At 43.7% G+C, this 16,531-nt stretch overlaps 1 protein-coding gene across 3 annotated transcripts in view; it reads right to left on the bottom strand.

Annotated features, from left to right (window-relative positions):
* Nucleotides 1-16,531, bottom strand: part of BEND2 (BEN domain containing 2) — a 44,844-nt gene that overhangs the window by 13,604 nt on the left and 14,709 nt on the right. For all 3 annotated transcript variants that reach the window (XM_074993773.1, XM_074993765.1, XM_074993781.1), the window contains 4 exons: nt 11,450-11,604; nt 7,419-7,490; nt 7,151-7,225; nt 5,035-5,139 (listed from right to left, as the gene is read on the bottom strand). In XM_074993773.1, coding sequence (XP_074849874.1) covers nt 5,035-5,139; nt 7,151-7,225; nt 7,419-7,490; nt 11,450-11,604 — 407 coding nt within the window. The remainder of the gene's footprint in view (nt 1-5,034; nt 5,140-7,150; nt 7,226-7,418; nt 7,491-11,449; nt 11,605-16,531) is intronic.

Genomic DNA, 16,531 nt, shown 5'->3' with positions numbered 1-16,531 from the left:
GAGAGTATGAAACAACAAATAATTATGTAACAAGGGCTAAAAATATATATCCTATAAGATACACAATTCTTCCAGCAAAAACAGGAGAGATCACAGGTGACAACAATGATTTGTAGTCTGGAAAACAGGTTTAACTATCCGCTTTGTTTATTAAAGGAGAAGTTTAAGAGACAATTTCACCATGGCCTAAGATTACCTACAGGGGGAGAAGCTATTTGAGACTAGAGGACTCCTTAGTTTATTAGACAAGATTGTTACAAAGTTCAAAACTTGAAAGCTAAAGTCAGCAAAGTTCAAAATGAAAACAAATTTAATTTTTAATAGTAAGAAAAATTAATTATTGGAACAGATCATATGGTGTGAGATATGTTTAATCATTTGGAGTTTTTAATCAATACTAAGGCCCAGATCCACAAAAGGACTTAAGCACCTAAGCCTTAGACTGAGGTCCACAAATCTCAGTTTTAGGAAGCAACACAATCCATAAAACTTGGTCCACTGCCACCTAACTGTATAGGTACTTAAACTCACCTCAGCATCTAAATTTTCAGGGGAAAAATTCCCTGAGAGCATGTATTTCTGCCTTTGGGTGTGCACACTGCTGCCTCACTCCAGACACCTAACTCCTCTCTAAGCCCAGTATGACTCATGAAGCAGAAGAGGCCATCACCTAGCTTCCCGGCAGAGCCCGACTCGGAAGGCATGCTCACAGCACGCTTTTGAAGAGGGGGCATTACCCCTTTTATAAAACTTTTAGCACAGTAGTTGTAGCACTCAGACAGGAGATGGGAGACCTAGGGTCAATTTCCCACCTCCCTGCCAGAGAGGGAGTGTGATGGGGCATACAAGCTCCCAACCCCAGCACATCTGCAAAGCTTGCACAAGATAGAGGAGGGAGTTTAAAGTGGGAGCACAGTAGCTCGATGGCAGGAAGCCAGTGCAGGTGAGCTGATCTACATCCCTGTGAAGCAGCAGTAAAGGAGCCATTATTGCTCAGCAATAGTGAACTGACCAAGTCTACAAAGACGGGACCCGCAATTTTCTGAAGGTGGATATTTTCTTTTTGTGTTTTATCTACTTTACCTTGTAGGAAGAGGGGACAGGTGGGAAGTCTCCTCAGAGGCAGCTGCACAGCACCTCATGGTGCAGGTCTTAGATGACTACTATCGGACCTTGTACTGAAAGCCTTATCTACAACCACTCGGGGGGGCGGGGGGGGGGGACCTATGGAAGCCTGGCATGGAACCTGCTTGGGGAGGACAATGGAGGTACAGTGCTTCAAAGCACAAGGCCACAGGGAAAGCTCTGAATCCCTCACTGAATTCTGAAGACTTCCCAATAATTAGACTCTTGACTTGAAATCCAAAAGGGATGGACTGAAACTGTAACCTACCTGGGGACTCACTAAAAGAACAGGACTGTGGCAGGCTAGAGCTGTAGTGAGGAAAAAAAAGAGGTCTTTCCTCCTAGGCGTCCAAATTAGCACACCCTTTTACAGCCAAGATTCTAAGGCCATACAAGACCACTGTGATCATCCAGGCTGACCTATATAATACAGGCCATAGAACTTCCCCAAAAGAATTCTAAAGCATGTCTTTTAGAAAACATTGCATTGCGATTTAAAAATTATCCAAGATAAAAGAAGATCCAGCACAACTCTTGGTAGATAGCTCCAACGGGTATTTTCTCTTACAGTTAAAAATGTACAACTTATTTCCAGTTTGAGTTTGTCTAGCTTCAACTTCCAGCCATTAGACCTTGTTGTATCTTCTCTGCTACACTGAAAAACCCATTATTTAATATTTGTTCCCTAGGTAAGTACTTATAGTCTGTCTTGAAGTTACCCCTTAACCTTCTCTTTTTTTTTTAAATCAAAATTCTGTGTGACAAACAGTTTTCAGAAGTCTATTATGTAAACATTACCACCTTTTTCAACCAAACTTGTAATTTCATAAAAAACAGTTATCAAGTTAGGTTGACAGGGTCTGTTTTCCATGAATCCGTGTTGATTGACATTATATTGCCCTCCTTTAACTCTTTGTTAATCAACTCCAGGAAAGGATGATACAGGTGTGATTACTAAGGCTACATCTACACTACAAGATAAATTCAATTTTTAATAAATTTGATTTTAACCTCATTCTTATGAATTTGATTTTAAATGTCACCTTCTTGAAATTCGACCCACCATTTTTCCATGTCAAGCTTCCATGTCCCCATTACCCTATGCAAGTTCAACAGCGTGAGGAGTGCATTGTGGGTATCTATCCCACAGTGCTTTAGCCCCAGTTACTTGTTGGTGTTTCATGTTAGAATCTCAGAATGCAAAGCAGTGTCCCAGAATTCAGACCTCCCCTAAACCCACCCACGTACCCTGTGCCACACGTCCTCTGTGGACATTGACGTACCAGCGGGCAGCTGTGCTACATGCCCTCTCCAACCTGCCCCGTTCCATCAGTTCCACGTCTGCTGCAGAAGTTGGTGTACCGACGAGTAGCTGTGCCTTCAACTCTGCCCAAACCCACCTGGGTTCCCTGCGCCACAGGTCCTTTCAGGATGCTGGCGTAGTGGCAGGCAGCTGTGCTATCAGTCCTGTCAACCCCACCAGCTTCTAACAGCTGCACATCTGGATCTTTAAAATTGCAGGCCTGGGTGCTGCAGAATTCAAATTCTAATTCTGATTCAATCAAAACTTTGTGGGTTTCCCACGACCTTCTTCCTGAGCACCTGAATGTAGAGCAGTGGAGAAGGAAGCAGCCATACAAGGAAGGTCACTTGGTAGCTTTGTGGGATACATATGGGACACTTCTGGAAGCTAATAAATTCAAATTAAAGACATGGTGCTTCCACGCTAGCCTTTATTCGCAATTTGAAATTGAAGCTATACCCATCTCGTAATACTGACATTTTGTTATCGGTGTTGAGGCTCACTAATTTGAGCTAATGGTATTTACAGTGAAGACAGTGAAGTTTTAATATTGGGCTAACTCCTTTAAATATGATTTTTATCTCATAGTGTGGACACAGCCTCAGAGAGAGAGAGAGAGAGAGAGATCTCTCCTGCAGCCTGGACTTAGGTACCTTCCTCTGTGAGGGGGCTGAGGATTATCACGTACCCTGACCACTGGCATCTCCCACTGCCTACATGATGGCTTTGTGGACTGTATGCTATGGCAGCCATCTTTCCAAAGGCTTTGTGGATGTGGATCCTATTGTTGTTCCATGATTTTATGGATGCCTAAAAGTTAGGTGCTCCAATGGCTAACTCCCTTTGGCCATGTTGACACTACAGAGTTTTGGCGACAAAAATTGGTCTTTTGTTGACAAAACTCAGGGAGCTTCTACACACAAAAGGCATTTTGCCAACCAAGTCTCAACAAAACAGAGCACTTTCCCCAACAGCATTATCACTCTCTGCATTGAGGAATAATACTTCTGATAATAGAGTTCTGTTGATAAAAGTGCAGTGTAGATGCTCTGGGGCCCTTTTGTCTCCATACAGGGCTTCCGATTCACTGGGCAGCCCTGTTTGCAGACCTTCTGGTCAGCCATTCTGTTGAGAGAGGGCTGGGCTGTCTGGCTGTTCTGTCGACAGAGTGGATTGCTCTTTGGATTTGCTTTTATGTGTAGAGGCAATCTAAGAAATTTTGCCAGTACGTCTCTTCTGACAGTTACTTCTGTCGACAGATCGCTGTACTGTAGATGTAGCCTTTGTGAACCTGGGCCTGTATCCCTCAAATGTCTATCTAAAATGGACATGCTAATTCAACATCACATTGTTGGGCAAGACACATGAGTTATCAGATTTCTTCTATGGCTTGAGATCAATGTTCCCTCTAATTTTTTCCATCCACATGTACTCAGTTTACATGAAACTGTACTTGTGATACAGGAGGTTACACTCCATGATCTTGATGGTCCCTTTTAGTTTTAATATCTATGAATCTTTGACATTCCTGTTGTAGTGATTTAAAAACGCTAACAGGCACTTTACAAAATAAAACTAAGGAAAGGCAGACTTAGAACTGTTTTCTTCATACATCATAAAGAAGTAAAATGATTAAAGATATTTTGAAAACTCTCTCTGGGGTCACTTTTAGCCTCCGGAGAGTTTTAAAGCAGTTGCTTCCCTGTGTGACCATGTGCGGGGAGTGAGAGAGAGAGAAAGAAAGGTAGGTCTCAGTGCCCCAGAGTGGTTGGCAAGATTGCTCTCTTGGTTTTGGATGGTTGAACATTCAAGTTCATGGAGTTGCCAGGACATAAATTATAACCACAATGTGCTGCTTCCATCAACTGTAACGAATTCAGAACTCCTCTGTTTGGCCTGGTGGCTCTGGTGATGAACAGACAGACTAATAGTCTTTCATTCTGTTCTGGTTTCACGACATCACAACTGCCGAATAGCTTTACTTCAGAGCAACTGCTCAGTACTGTTGATGATGACTACACAGATCTCTCAGCAATCGCAAGAATCATCACTAATGCTTTTCTTCTAAATGCAGTTTGCTAATCAATTGGAAGCCTTAATATTCTGTCTGTTTTAACAGTAGATTTAATTGTAGTAACTTGATAAAGGTGTATTTATAGGAAAGCAGTTAAATGTAGTTAATTCCCTTAAAAAAATCATACCAGACAATGTGAGAGTTATATGGAAAACTTTATTGTCAGCAAACGTCAGCAGATTAATGGACCAAAGCCCCATCAAATATAAATTGGCACAGCGGCTTTGAAGTCAGTAGAGCTTCAAGAAATTATACTAACTGTCCCTGAATCTGTTTGTCCTCCCCTCCTCACTGCAAACGGATTATACTGCACCTAGTCTAGCAAACTGATTTGTACTGGGGCCTCTTGCCACTAGCATGCCAACAAGAGGACTAAGCTCATTAATGTCAAGAAGCATACAACAACTTGCCTCTAGTAGTGGATGCTTCACCCACTTTTGTCCACAATAGAAAGCTAAAGGAGGATTGAATCCTCCAGTTTCTACTGATGCTTGTAAAAGGACTAGAAATATTATAGATCTTTACTACTCACAGGTTTGAGGAGCAATGGCTTCATCCGGCTATGTTGCATTTCTGAAACCTTTCGATGAAGCAGGTCAAATTTCTTATCCAACTTCTGAATGGCATCATACATGGCCTGGCAATAAACATGAAAGTTAATAGAACATTTCTGCTTTCAGAGGAAAAGTAAGTAAAAAGCTTTACATTTACATTTGACAAAAGCAAGGAAGTCTCACTAATATTGAAAGTCCTTCCTTATGTCTAAACTTGGAAAGTTCAGTAGATAAGAACCACATTTTGTAAGCGAATTAGAGGTTGGCTTATTTATGCACCACAAGGAAAGGCAACAACAGTACATTTTAAGCTTGAAAAAGTATGTTTCTTTTGGAAAATCTAATTTTAGTGAAAGATTCACTCTTGCTGTTTTACTATCCTGAACATGGTTGGAACTGAAAGGTGTCACATTAAAGAGACATCAAGCAAACTTAGAAGTAGTACATAATAATTCTTCTCGTGCCACTAGACTATCTGAAGTGCTATATGTGGACTTGACCACCTCCTGAGGTCCCTTCCAGCCCGAGGATTCTATGATTCGATGATTCTATAACATTTAAATAACAGGCTCAATACTACTTTATGGGCAGTTAGAGACCTTTAAAAACAGAATTATGTATTTTCAAATATGCAGCTATGCAACTGATAAATAGGTCTTGAGGTACTGGTTTCTACATTACAAACGGGAAATACACATTGGAGGGATATGCACTCTAAAGTAAAATGACAAGTGTAGGTGAGCTAGAGAGCAAAAGTTTCAGCTCTGAGCCTCAACATGATTATAAAGCTGAAGTCAATTGCACGCCCATAGACTAGAAAAAAACATTAACAGAATTTGAAAACCACTTATTTCGTTGAAAGTACCCAGAATATTGTGGCCGATCATCAGTCTTTTTTTCATGCTCAGCAATTTGCATCTCGCAGAGATTTACAAACTGACTTTGCCTTGCTTCTGCAATCAGATGAGGGTTTTAAAGTAACAGTACTGTAAAGACTCAAAATTTCATAGCCACCGGAATCACATAAATCAAACTAGAGTTCAAAGGCTAACAGCTGTCCATATATACAACTTAAAAAAAAAACCCACAACCAAATAACAGCCCTGAACAATTTTGTCCGCTATTTTTATAAGCAATGCATAAAGTCGCTGAACTAAAGGAGTAAAGGGGAAATGAGAGGTGTTTTTCAGAGTGTATGGATCACTGTTGCCCTAGCACAGTCACATTTTCCTGCTGTTTTGTGAGGTTTTGTCACACAACAATTGGGGAGAAAATAAAGACATTTTTAAGCACAGAAAAACGTGGTTATAAAACCACAAAAATTGACAGGACAGGTGAAGAATCTGAAATTACATTCAAATAAAAATGAAACGGACTGTATTTTAAAGCACCACAAAATACCCCAGCACAATGAGGTTCAATAAAATCTTAGCTTTGTAATACACAATAATTAATGTACCATGACTTCATTATGCAAGCCTGGTGCAAGCAGTAGGACATACATGACATTAACTTTTAGCCATAAGTCACTCCAAAAGGGTAGATGCTCCCTAAAAGGCACTCATTTCTTTCAGGAGTAGCCCTGCTATTACTGCTTCCTTGTATGAGTAAGGAATTCATTTAGTTTTACCTTCACTGGTGCAGTTATTCAGCTTGTCAGTTACTGCTTCAGGTAATATGAGCAATAAAGTGTCCTAAATTCATCCTGAATAACAAGAACCTTAAGATAATATTTTAAAACCAAACCTACATTGTTTCAAAATCTATCTGCCAAATATTTCCCAATATCTTTCAATTTCTTGAAGTAAATCAATGGGCTCTATTACATTTGCTGTATTAATATAAAAGTTTTGGACACACTCTGGTTGATTATGATGTAAAAAGCTCAGTAGCTGCATATAAGAACATTAATCAAAAGTGAGCAAAACACCTTTGCAGTTAAGTGAAGTTTGTGGGAATGAACAACTGGATGCAACAGAGTTGCAAATTGATGGTAGAGTAGCATATACATCAGGGATAGAAGTGTGACACACTTTTACCTTGGGTTTTTCTGTAGAGGTTTATAAACTATCTGCAAGAGAAAAAATGTGGTACCTGACAATAGTTGAGGACTTCCATCAGGGTCTTCTGCTGATCTCCTGTATAGGACGCTTCAGACACAACACTTCCCTGTTTCATTTCAAAATAAAAATGTTAAGCTGAAACTTAAAATCCTGAAGGTTTGCAACCAGCAACATAAACACAGAAACAGCTTTAGGATCTCGTATCATGTTTAGAAAAAGAAACAAAAACTGTTTTTGTAACGAACCCTCCTTCCCAAAGTAACAGTCATTACAAACAAAAATTAAATAAAAAGACTTACACATTCATAATCTGGTTCATATTCATAAATGACACTTCCACCGTCTTCATATTCTGTGTCCCTGGATCTTATCTAGAAAAAAAATTAAGAAACACATACTGTTAGAAAGAATCACAGAATACAAGGCATAAAGCAGTCTACATGTCCATATGTTTTTCAGGATCTCCAAACACTGGCTTAATATATTAAGAGTAGAAAATAATGAGAAGGATGATTTAAAACTGTGAATTAATATATTTTTCATCAGCTATTAGTCACATGAAAACAGTGACACATAAGTTGTCAAGTCAATTTTCCTTTATAAGAATTATAAATAGCTTAAAATAAAATACACAGACATCTCCATGTACATTTTATTGACATTTAAGTTTATTAAAAAAGATAAAAATACACTTTTTTTCCCATCTTATAATGCTTGCTGCATGTCCCTCAGCTATGACAAAGCTACACATATAAAGCACCTACAGTTTCACTTTTGTTTGAAGTCAGTTGCTAGTCAAGATCATTTTTGGTTACTTACATAAAACAATGGCAATAGACTGTTTACTAAAAATAAACCGCAATTTTTTAAAATTGAAATCTTTCCATTCACTGTTGCACAAAAACATATTTTACAGCTAAGTCCTTGCCAACAAGCAAATAGGTTTAATTTAAATCAGGTTCAAAGAGATTTGTTAGAACCAGTGCAAAATCATGTCAGGTGTTCTTGTTTAATATCAGGTTAGAAGTATACAGGCTTTTGTGATTGTGTAAATGAGTCAATTTAAAAACCACACATTTGTGTAAACCAGTGCAGTTTTGTATACAGACAGACCCTTATATTTTGGGAGTGAACGTGATCTGACACTGTATATCCTTGAATCCTTTAAGAACGAATGTTCTTTGGCATGACTATTGGAACAATTACTATCACTATGTGTAAGGGGACCGTTAGCCCCTTACTAAAACTCAGTGGGGGTTTTTAGTTGGCTAGCTCTTAGCATTAAGAGGGGAAGGGACCATGAGAAACCAGGGCCCTGAGATTGACAGTCCCCAGGGACCATGGGAAGAGGCCAACACTCCAGGTCAGCCAGATTGACTGGTTGGGCAGGCCAATGAGAGAATTTGGAGGCCAGGTCCTGTCCTCCATGTGAGCTGGAATTTTGCTGGGTCACTCTGAGAAGAGGAGAGAGCTAAGAAGAGCCCAAGGAGCACAAGCTATGCTGGGAGGCAGACCGGCAGTGACAGAGCCAAAGACACATGCTGCCCAACAAGTGCAAGTTGTGCTGGGAAGCAAACATGCAGGGACAGAGCCAGAGGCCCATACAGCCCAAAGAGCGCTGATTCTGTGCTAAGAAGCAGACCTGCAGTGATCAGAGAGCCAAAGAGGTCAGAGAAGCAACGCAAGGAGATGGAGGCCGGCAAAGCAACAAAGTCTATAGCTGGGTGTAGTGAGCAGCTGGGACCAGCAAAGGTGGCAGAGGTGGTGGGGGAAGAGGCTCTGGACAGGAAGACACCACCAGCCAAGAGGTCTTGCAGGCCAGACTTGAAGAGGGATTGTAACTCCAACTGGAAGAAGGGCCCTGCCATCTAGAGCCTGAAGTCCTGTGGTCACTGCCTGAGCAAGAGTGTTCAACCTGCATCCTCCACACTTTGCCTCCCCCCTCCTCAGCACAACCAGGGCCTGAGAGAGAGCCCTGGGACTTGAGCAATAGACTGTGAACTGTCCTTACATTCAGCAGACTGCTGTTTGTGAGGTCCCCGTGCCACAGAGCAAGGCTATGTAGTCTCTTTTAACCTTCCTCATTTTTCCTTATTCTTTTTAATCAGTTGCTGTTTAATAAATTGTATTCGTTTTGAACTATATGTAGTGATCAGTGGCTCAGGAAAGCATCCAGTGTGAAGAGAGAGCATCCTGGAATGGGGATACCCTCGCCCCTGCAAGGTTGAGGATTCAGCCCCGGGAAACCTGGGCCCAGACTTGTTGGGACTGCAAGGAGTCAGGGAGGCCACTGGGTAAAGGAAGTGGGAGCGAGGACTCAGATCCTTCCACTGGTCCACTTCACTGGGGTAGTGTGGAAGCTAAGAAAGTTCCCCACAGTGGTGGGACTATTCCTCTGCTTACATATGCAAGGGTGTGGCTGAAGAGCTAAGCGTAGCCTTTTCCATATGAATGCAAGGCTCCATGAACATTTTCAGAACAGAATGCTACTTAGGAGTAGGCTCTACATTGTGTGACGCTAAAGCAGATATAAAAAATTAAAAATAAAGATCTTTTCCTTGTTTATTATGTGCTCTTCTTGCATTAACGGGAAGAGCACAACAGCTATGGGCTGGTCTCTTCTCCAGGAAAGACCACTTTAAGTAGAACTGTACACAAAAAACCACACAGGTATATTAAAAGACAGCACTGGAATGCCTCTTCTTAAACTAGGAGAAATACGTTATGTTTACACTGTTGTTATAACCTGTGGCTGGCCCATACCAAAGGATTTGGGCTCTGTGACCCTGTGAGGGGAAATGGTCCCCTAAGCCTAAATATTTTATCTACAATTGAGGAGTCCCACAGCCCAAGCCCCAAGAAACCAAGTCAGCTGGCCCAGGTCAGCTGCCAGTTTTTCACTGCAGGGTATACATGCCGGTAGTTTTCCATCACATGAAAATTGTCTATAGACAGACACCACAGAGTGCCACCTGGTGGACAAAGTCACTTAAAAATAAAAGTAAAATTAAAGACAATCATTTTACTCAAATTGTGGGAAGCCATTCTTGACCAGCATAAACTATTTTGCATTTGATTAAAAAATTACACTACATTTCTGCCACATTAGTCAAATGAAAAATTATGTAATACAGCTTGCACCTCCCTGATCCGGCATGATCAGGACCTGACTGATCCCAAACCAGAGAATTTGCTGGGCCAGGGAAGGTTCCCTTGCCACTGACCTCAAAGCCACCCCCACCTGCTACCGCCCACGATTCCCTCTTCACTCCTGCAGCCCCTTGCTGGGACACACCACCAGCCCTGCTCAGCTGCAGCCCCCTTCATGGGGCTATAGGGGACCTGGCTGTGACCCCCACAGGACTGCCAGAGGATGCAGGCTGCACCCTCCTGTGTGGCTCTCTGATCCAGTAAGATCCCTGGTCCGGCCAGGTAAGGGATGTTGCCAGACCATAGAGTGCCAGTTTTAGGAGGTGCAACCTGTGTTGGCCAAGTTCAAGTACAATTTGGCACCCCCTTTTAGTAATCATGAGTTTGCTGGCTATACTTTCTTCCTCTTATTTTCTTCAGCTGGCTGTTAAAGCATAGATCTCTCATATTCTGGAAACTGAAAGAAGGAGAACAAGTGTCCCTAATGAACACTGTTTCTCCGAAAAACGAGGCTTTGCCTGTCAAAGGTTTGTTTGCAGGACCAACCTAGACTGCCAGCATTTCAGGAACGGAGCTGTCTCTTCTTCTGTGCATGTACAATATCTAGTGCTCCAACCCTAAGAAAAGCTTCTTTTCACTATTGCAATACAAATACTTCCCCTTTTGGGGATTGTTATAAGTCAATCATTCTACGGCTATGGATACACTAGAAGCATCTGTCGACAGAAGTTACTGTTGACAGGGCAATCTCAACAGAACCTCTGTCAGTGGATTGCATCTACACACAACTTGCTCTGTCGACAGAGAACTGCCAGACTGCATTGCCCTCTGGTGAGAGAAAGCAGAATGGCAGCTCCGTAAAGAGTGCTGCTCGGCAACCAGACGCCCTCTCTGTCGACAGAAGTGTCCACACGGTACTTCTATCAACAGTACTCTGTCGGCAGATTGTTATGCCACAAGTTTTTGAGGGGTAATATTGTCGAGCCAGATGCGGAGTTCGGTAGAGACTCTGTCGGCAGAATGCTTTAAGTGTGTAGACGCTTCCTGAGTTGTGTCGACAAAGACCCCTTCTGTCGACAATACTCTCTAATGTAGACCCAGCCTATATGAGAACTGAATTGCTAATAGCAGTGCAATTTGTCCAAAAAGGCAGAACTAATGTTTGTTTAGATACACTTACCATGCTATCTCTCACTAGAGAGGGGGTAAGTCGTCGTCTTTTATGCAATAATACATACTCCATTTCTTCTGGATTCCGCCCATCTCTCTGCACACTCGTAGAATGACTCATCTGTGACACCACTGGTTCACTCAATACTGACAAACCTTCCCCACCTACAAAAGCCAGAGGTAAAAGAAAACAGGTTGGAAAACTCCTCCCCCAGCAGTAACAGGAATCGTTTCAGGGTAAATTCCATGGCCTATGTTATACAGAAGATCAGACTATACCTGCAATGTCCAATGTTTGCCACTTGCCACATGTGGTGAATATGATTCCATGTTGTGGCAAATAAAGCTCTGGAGCCGTATGCAGCTCTGGGAACTTTTAAAGGTGGCTCCTCCTGAGAGCTGCATGTGAGGAGCACTGTCCGCCCAGTTCGCACATGTGTACCACCACTTGGTGGGAGAAGTGTGTGGCAGCCCCAGTGGTGGCTCTGGTGAGTAGCTGGCATTAAATTAGAATGGAGGGGTTTGAGAAGTCTGGCTCTGGGGGAGGGGCAGGGCTCGGAGTGCTTGGGGGAAGGCATTCAGTTAGAGCTGGGGGTGTGACGAATATGGAAAGATGACAGCCAGAAGTGTGGTGATCTTTAAATTCCTATTGGACACTGCTGGACTATATCATCATGATGGTCACTATTTGCCTTGGAACTTATGAATTAGACATCTTGCCATGAAAAGCAATAATAGTAGCTTATTTTTAAAACTTCAGCATCCTGGCCACTTAATATTAACTACCAAGCAGTTAGGCCAGGTCTTCATTACATTGAAAAGTCGATTTAAGACACACAGCTCCCATTACAACAACTGAGCAGCTGGAGTCAACATATCGTAGATCAATTTTTCTGGCCATCCCCATAGTGGGAGGTTGGTGGAAGAAACTCTCCCCTCAACCTCCCTTACTCCCTGAGACAGTGATGAGTACCAGGGTCGACGGTAGAGCCCTGATGGTGTGATTCATCGCATCTCCCTCTAGGTGCACTAAATCAAACCACGGAAGATTGATGGCAGTTGAGTTTATCTTCCTGTAAGTATAGACGTATCCTCAATTATTTGCCCATTATATCTTCTAATTAAATTTTATTAAATTTTCCTTCCAATTCCTCCTCAAAAATGCACTTCACTTGCCATAATTTCCACTGCTGAGTTTCATACCTTAGCTACCCATGCCTCTCTTCCTGCCTCATATCATTCTCCACATACAAGACACCACCCAACAAAAATCTACAGTCAGAATTTAAAGACATTCCTCACAATACAATACATCATTCGTATTTGCTTTACCCTCATCCCTCCCTTCCTTAAGTATTTGCTCCTCTTATCTTCAATTTTTTGTTACCTCTGCAAAGAGTTATGCAAAGAAAAAGACTGGGTTGTAATCTCTGCCAGAAAGAGCTGACGATCTAGAGCAAACTAATGGATGTTGTTTGATAAACATTTAACAGCAATACTGTGCCAATGTCAAAGCGTTTGTTTGCGGATGTAAACTTGTATTTTAATACTTTTGCAACTTTTACATGACTAATTAATCTTGCTTGGGAGTCACTGCTTCTTGAATGAGAATCATATGTCAAATTTTATCCTAAACTTTACTACTAAGTCAGAGGGCTAGATCCTCAGCTCATCTGAAATCTCCTTTGAAAGGGGATAAAAGAGATTAAAAATAGGGACAGGAAAGGAAGGCTGACAGGTGATGTGACCCTGGTTGGCATCATTGCTCCTTGAGCGCTGCTATCTGCCAGTGCAAGAAAGGGAATGATCCTCTCCTTATTATCTTGTGCTTCCCCTGTTTTTTGTATTTCACCTGCTGATTCTCTTCTTATATTTATTACGCATTTCTACAGGGCCTAGCACAATGGGGTGGTCCTTGAGTTCTATTGCTTTAAAATCACATTTAATTAGTTCGGAGGAGTGCAGCTGGAGCAGCCCCGTCCATGGTAGGGAGGTGGGCTAGCGTAGCCTCCCCAACACCCCTCTCTCATTCCCAGTCCCCTCCCCAGGGCTGCCGTGGATGGGGGGCTACTCCAGCCTGGGTGGAGTGCCCCCACCCTGGCGGCTTCGTGGAGCTGGAGCAACTCCTGTCTATGGCAGGCAGGGCCTGCTCCAGCCCCTACCGATTAACTGGCTGGTAGGCCTGATCCATTTAGGGCGAGGCTTACCAGTTAACCTGTTGAATGTTAACATCCCTAATAGTTACCTTAAGAACATGTCACAAATACCCCAAGTGCTGCTTGAGGGCTCTTGGAGATACGGCCCAATGTAGTCGAGAAAAAAAAAAAAAAAACCACAGGAAGTCCTGTATCACCCTGTAACAGATTGATCGGCACATAAGCTTTCATGGGCAAAGACCCGCTTCATCAGATACAACTAACACAGCTATCCCTTTGATACTTGTCAGAAAAAAAAAAATGGTTACTCACCTTTGTAATTGTTGTTCTCCACCATGCGTTGCTCATATCCTTTCAAAGTAAGTGTGCGTGCACCATGTGCATGATTGTCGGAAAGTTTTACCTTGGCTGCTACCCATTGTCTCAGCTGTGGAGGCTCCTGGTGTGGCACCATTGTAGAGCCCCATATATGACCCTGCTGACCTGACCACCCCTCAGTTCCTTCCTGCTGGCTATGCCAACAGTGGGGCAGGAGGGTGGGTTTCAAATAGCAACACATCTCAAAGAACAGTTACAATGGTAAGTAACCATTTTTCTTCTTCGAGTGCTTGCTCATAGCTATTCCAGTTAGGTGATTCACAACCCAAACCCAGGAGGAGGGATTGGAGTCAATGCATGGCTGACTCAAGGACAGCAGCCCTGAAGGCTTTGTCCTGCTAGACTGCTACACAACTGTATACTGTGACATAAAAGTGCGTACAGAGGACCACATTGTGGCTCAACAGATTTCCTGGAAAGACACATGAGCCAGGAAGGCAGTTGAAGAGGCCTGAGCTTGTGTAGAGTGACCCATAACAGGTGGCATGAGAGACAGGCATGGGTAACTCAGGTGTGAAAGTCAGCAGTGGAAATTATGGCAAATGAAGTGCATTTTGAGGAGGACTTAGAAGGAAGAAAGTTTAATAATATCTTAGCGAGGCTGTAACACATTTGTATACAGGATGTGATCCAGGAAGAGATGTGCTGCAATGAAATTGGAAGCCCCTTCATATGATCAGCAACAGCCAGAAAGAGCTGCAAGGTCTTGGGCCAGGGCTTGGGCCATTCAACATAGAAGGCAAGCACTTGCCTCACAATGAGAGAGTGCAGATGCTGCTCCTGCAGGGAGCTGCAAGGTTTAAGATAGAAAACAGGAAGGAAAATGTCTTGGCTGGTATAAAAGCCAGAGATCGCTTATGGAAGGAAGGCTGGGTAAACGCAGAGTTGAACCTTGTCCTTATGGAAGGCCACATGTAGGGGTTCTGACATGAGTTAGCTTCCTTGGATTTCAGGGCTGGAGCCTGTTGACCTTGACACTCCTTTTCATAAACGGAGTCCACCACCCAGGAGCAAGGGGGAGTGGGAGTGTACCTGTACTCAAACCCCTTAACCAGCACAAAGTGTTTACACTCCACCCCCGGTGCAGCAGGAAGGATGAAGGCTGGAGTTTGCCAGATGGTGGTGGCAGAGGACAGAAGGCTCTTCTTAAACAGAAGGGCAACATGTGAAGGACCCTCCAATGTGAGGTTATCTACTGTGGAGTCATCTGACTCAGTGACCTCCTCCATGGGAAGGTTGAGGCTGATAGCTGACTGATGGAGGAGGTCCTGGAGCACCCGGAAGTCCACGGGTGGAGGACCTGAAATGAAGGTACCCACCACTGCCTTGTACGGAGAGGAGCTGAAGGAGGCCAATGGGGGTGTCGTCTGTGCTGAATCCTTCTTGAGGAGTGGAAAGTTGAGGGTTCAGAGGATGACACCTAATCATAGCCTCGGGAGCCAGAAAGGTGGCCAGAGGCTGAGGAGGATGCATGGTGCCCTGTGCTTGGTGGTACACCCAAGGCATCCAGAACTGCCACTGGGGTGGAGACCACTGAGGAGCTTCCATATCCCTATGGAGAGCAAGACCAGCGCGGAGAGTACGACTGGTGTGGAGATGGGAAGTGGCATCACGATCTGAACTGATTCGCGAACGGCACCCATGCCGACAAGGAGATCAGAGATGGGAGCAGGAATTGGCATGCCAGTGAGGATCGATGTAGAGAGTGAGACTGACGTGTCGAGCATGACTGATGTCGAGATGAGGTCTGGTGTGCTGTGGAAGATGGGTGCTCAGAGCCAGACCCATGGGGAGACTCGCATGCCAGGCTAGACTGGTGTGGAAAGTTGGGTATACTCATGAAGTGAGAATGGTGCTGAGGTGCACCCATGCCTACCACTGGCGGTGGCTGAGGTGGTTGGCCCCAGGGTCCAGACAATAGGTGGAAGACCCAAACTGAAATGGCGTTGAGATGGATGTGGACCCTGAGAGACATGGTGCCGAGTGATGCCATGGTGGGCAGACTGTGTTGAAGAGCTGGTATCAGAGCTGCTCGGCATGAAGAACTTGAACAGGAGGGGCCATGTGTGGAGCGCGATGGAGACCGTTGCTGCGAGCGTGACTGGTGCTACAAGTCAGACCAACAGTACCACAGATGACCAGTTCAGGACTCAGAGTGGTGCCATGATGCCAGGCACTTGCACTGGAACAGGCACACCCATAAGTTGAGGTTTGCCCCTGGAGATATCCTGAGGGGCAGAGACCTCTTTCTGCACTGGGGACTGCATCATTTTCGTAAGTCCCCATGCCACCTGGCATGTTTCAGGTGTTGACAAAAGGCCAGCCAGCACCAGATCTCTTCTTAGTGAATCAAGGAGGATAAGGCTTGGTATATGTGATACTGAGGCATCAGAGTCACGGGTCCTAGAAGGGTTGGGTGCTGCTGGCACTGAAGACGTGCAGGTTGACTGAGTCCACGGTGGCTACTTTGGCATCTTGGAGGCACATGCCAGAGAGAGGGAACGGTGCCACACCAGAGGCTTTGGGTAATGCTGATGCTGAGATGTGTCTTCGGTGCG

This window comes from Carettochelys insculpta, chromosome 1, assembly GCF_033958435.1.
Source record: "Carettochelys insculpta isolate YL-2023 chromosome 1, ASM3395843v1, whole genome shotgun sequence".
Taxonomy (NCBI): Eukaryota; Metazoa; Chordata; order Testudines; family Carettochelyidae; genus Carettochelys; species Carettochelys insculpta.
This window is presented reverse-complemented; position numbering and strand designations above follow the sequence as displayed.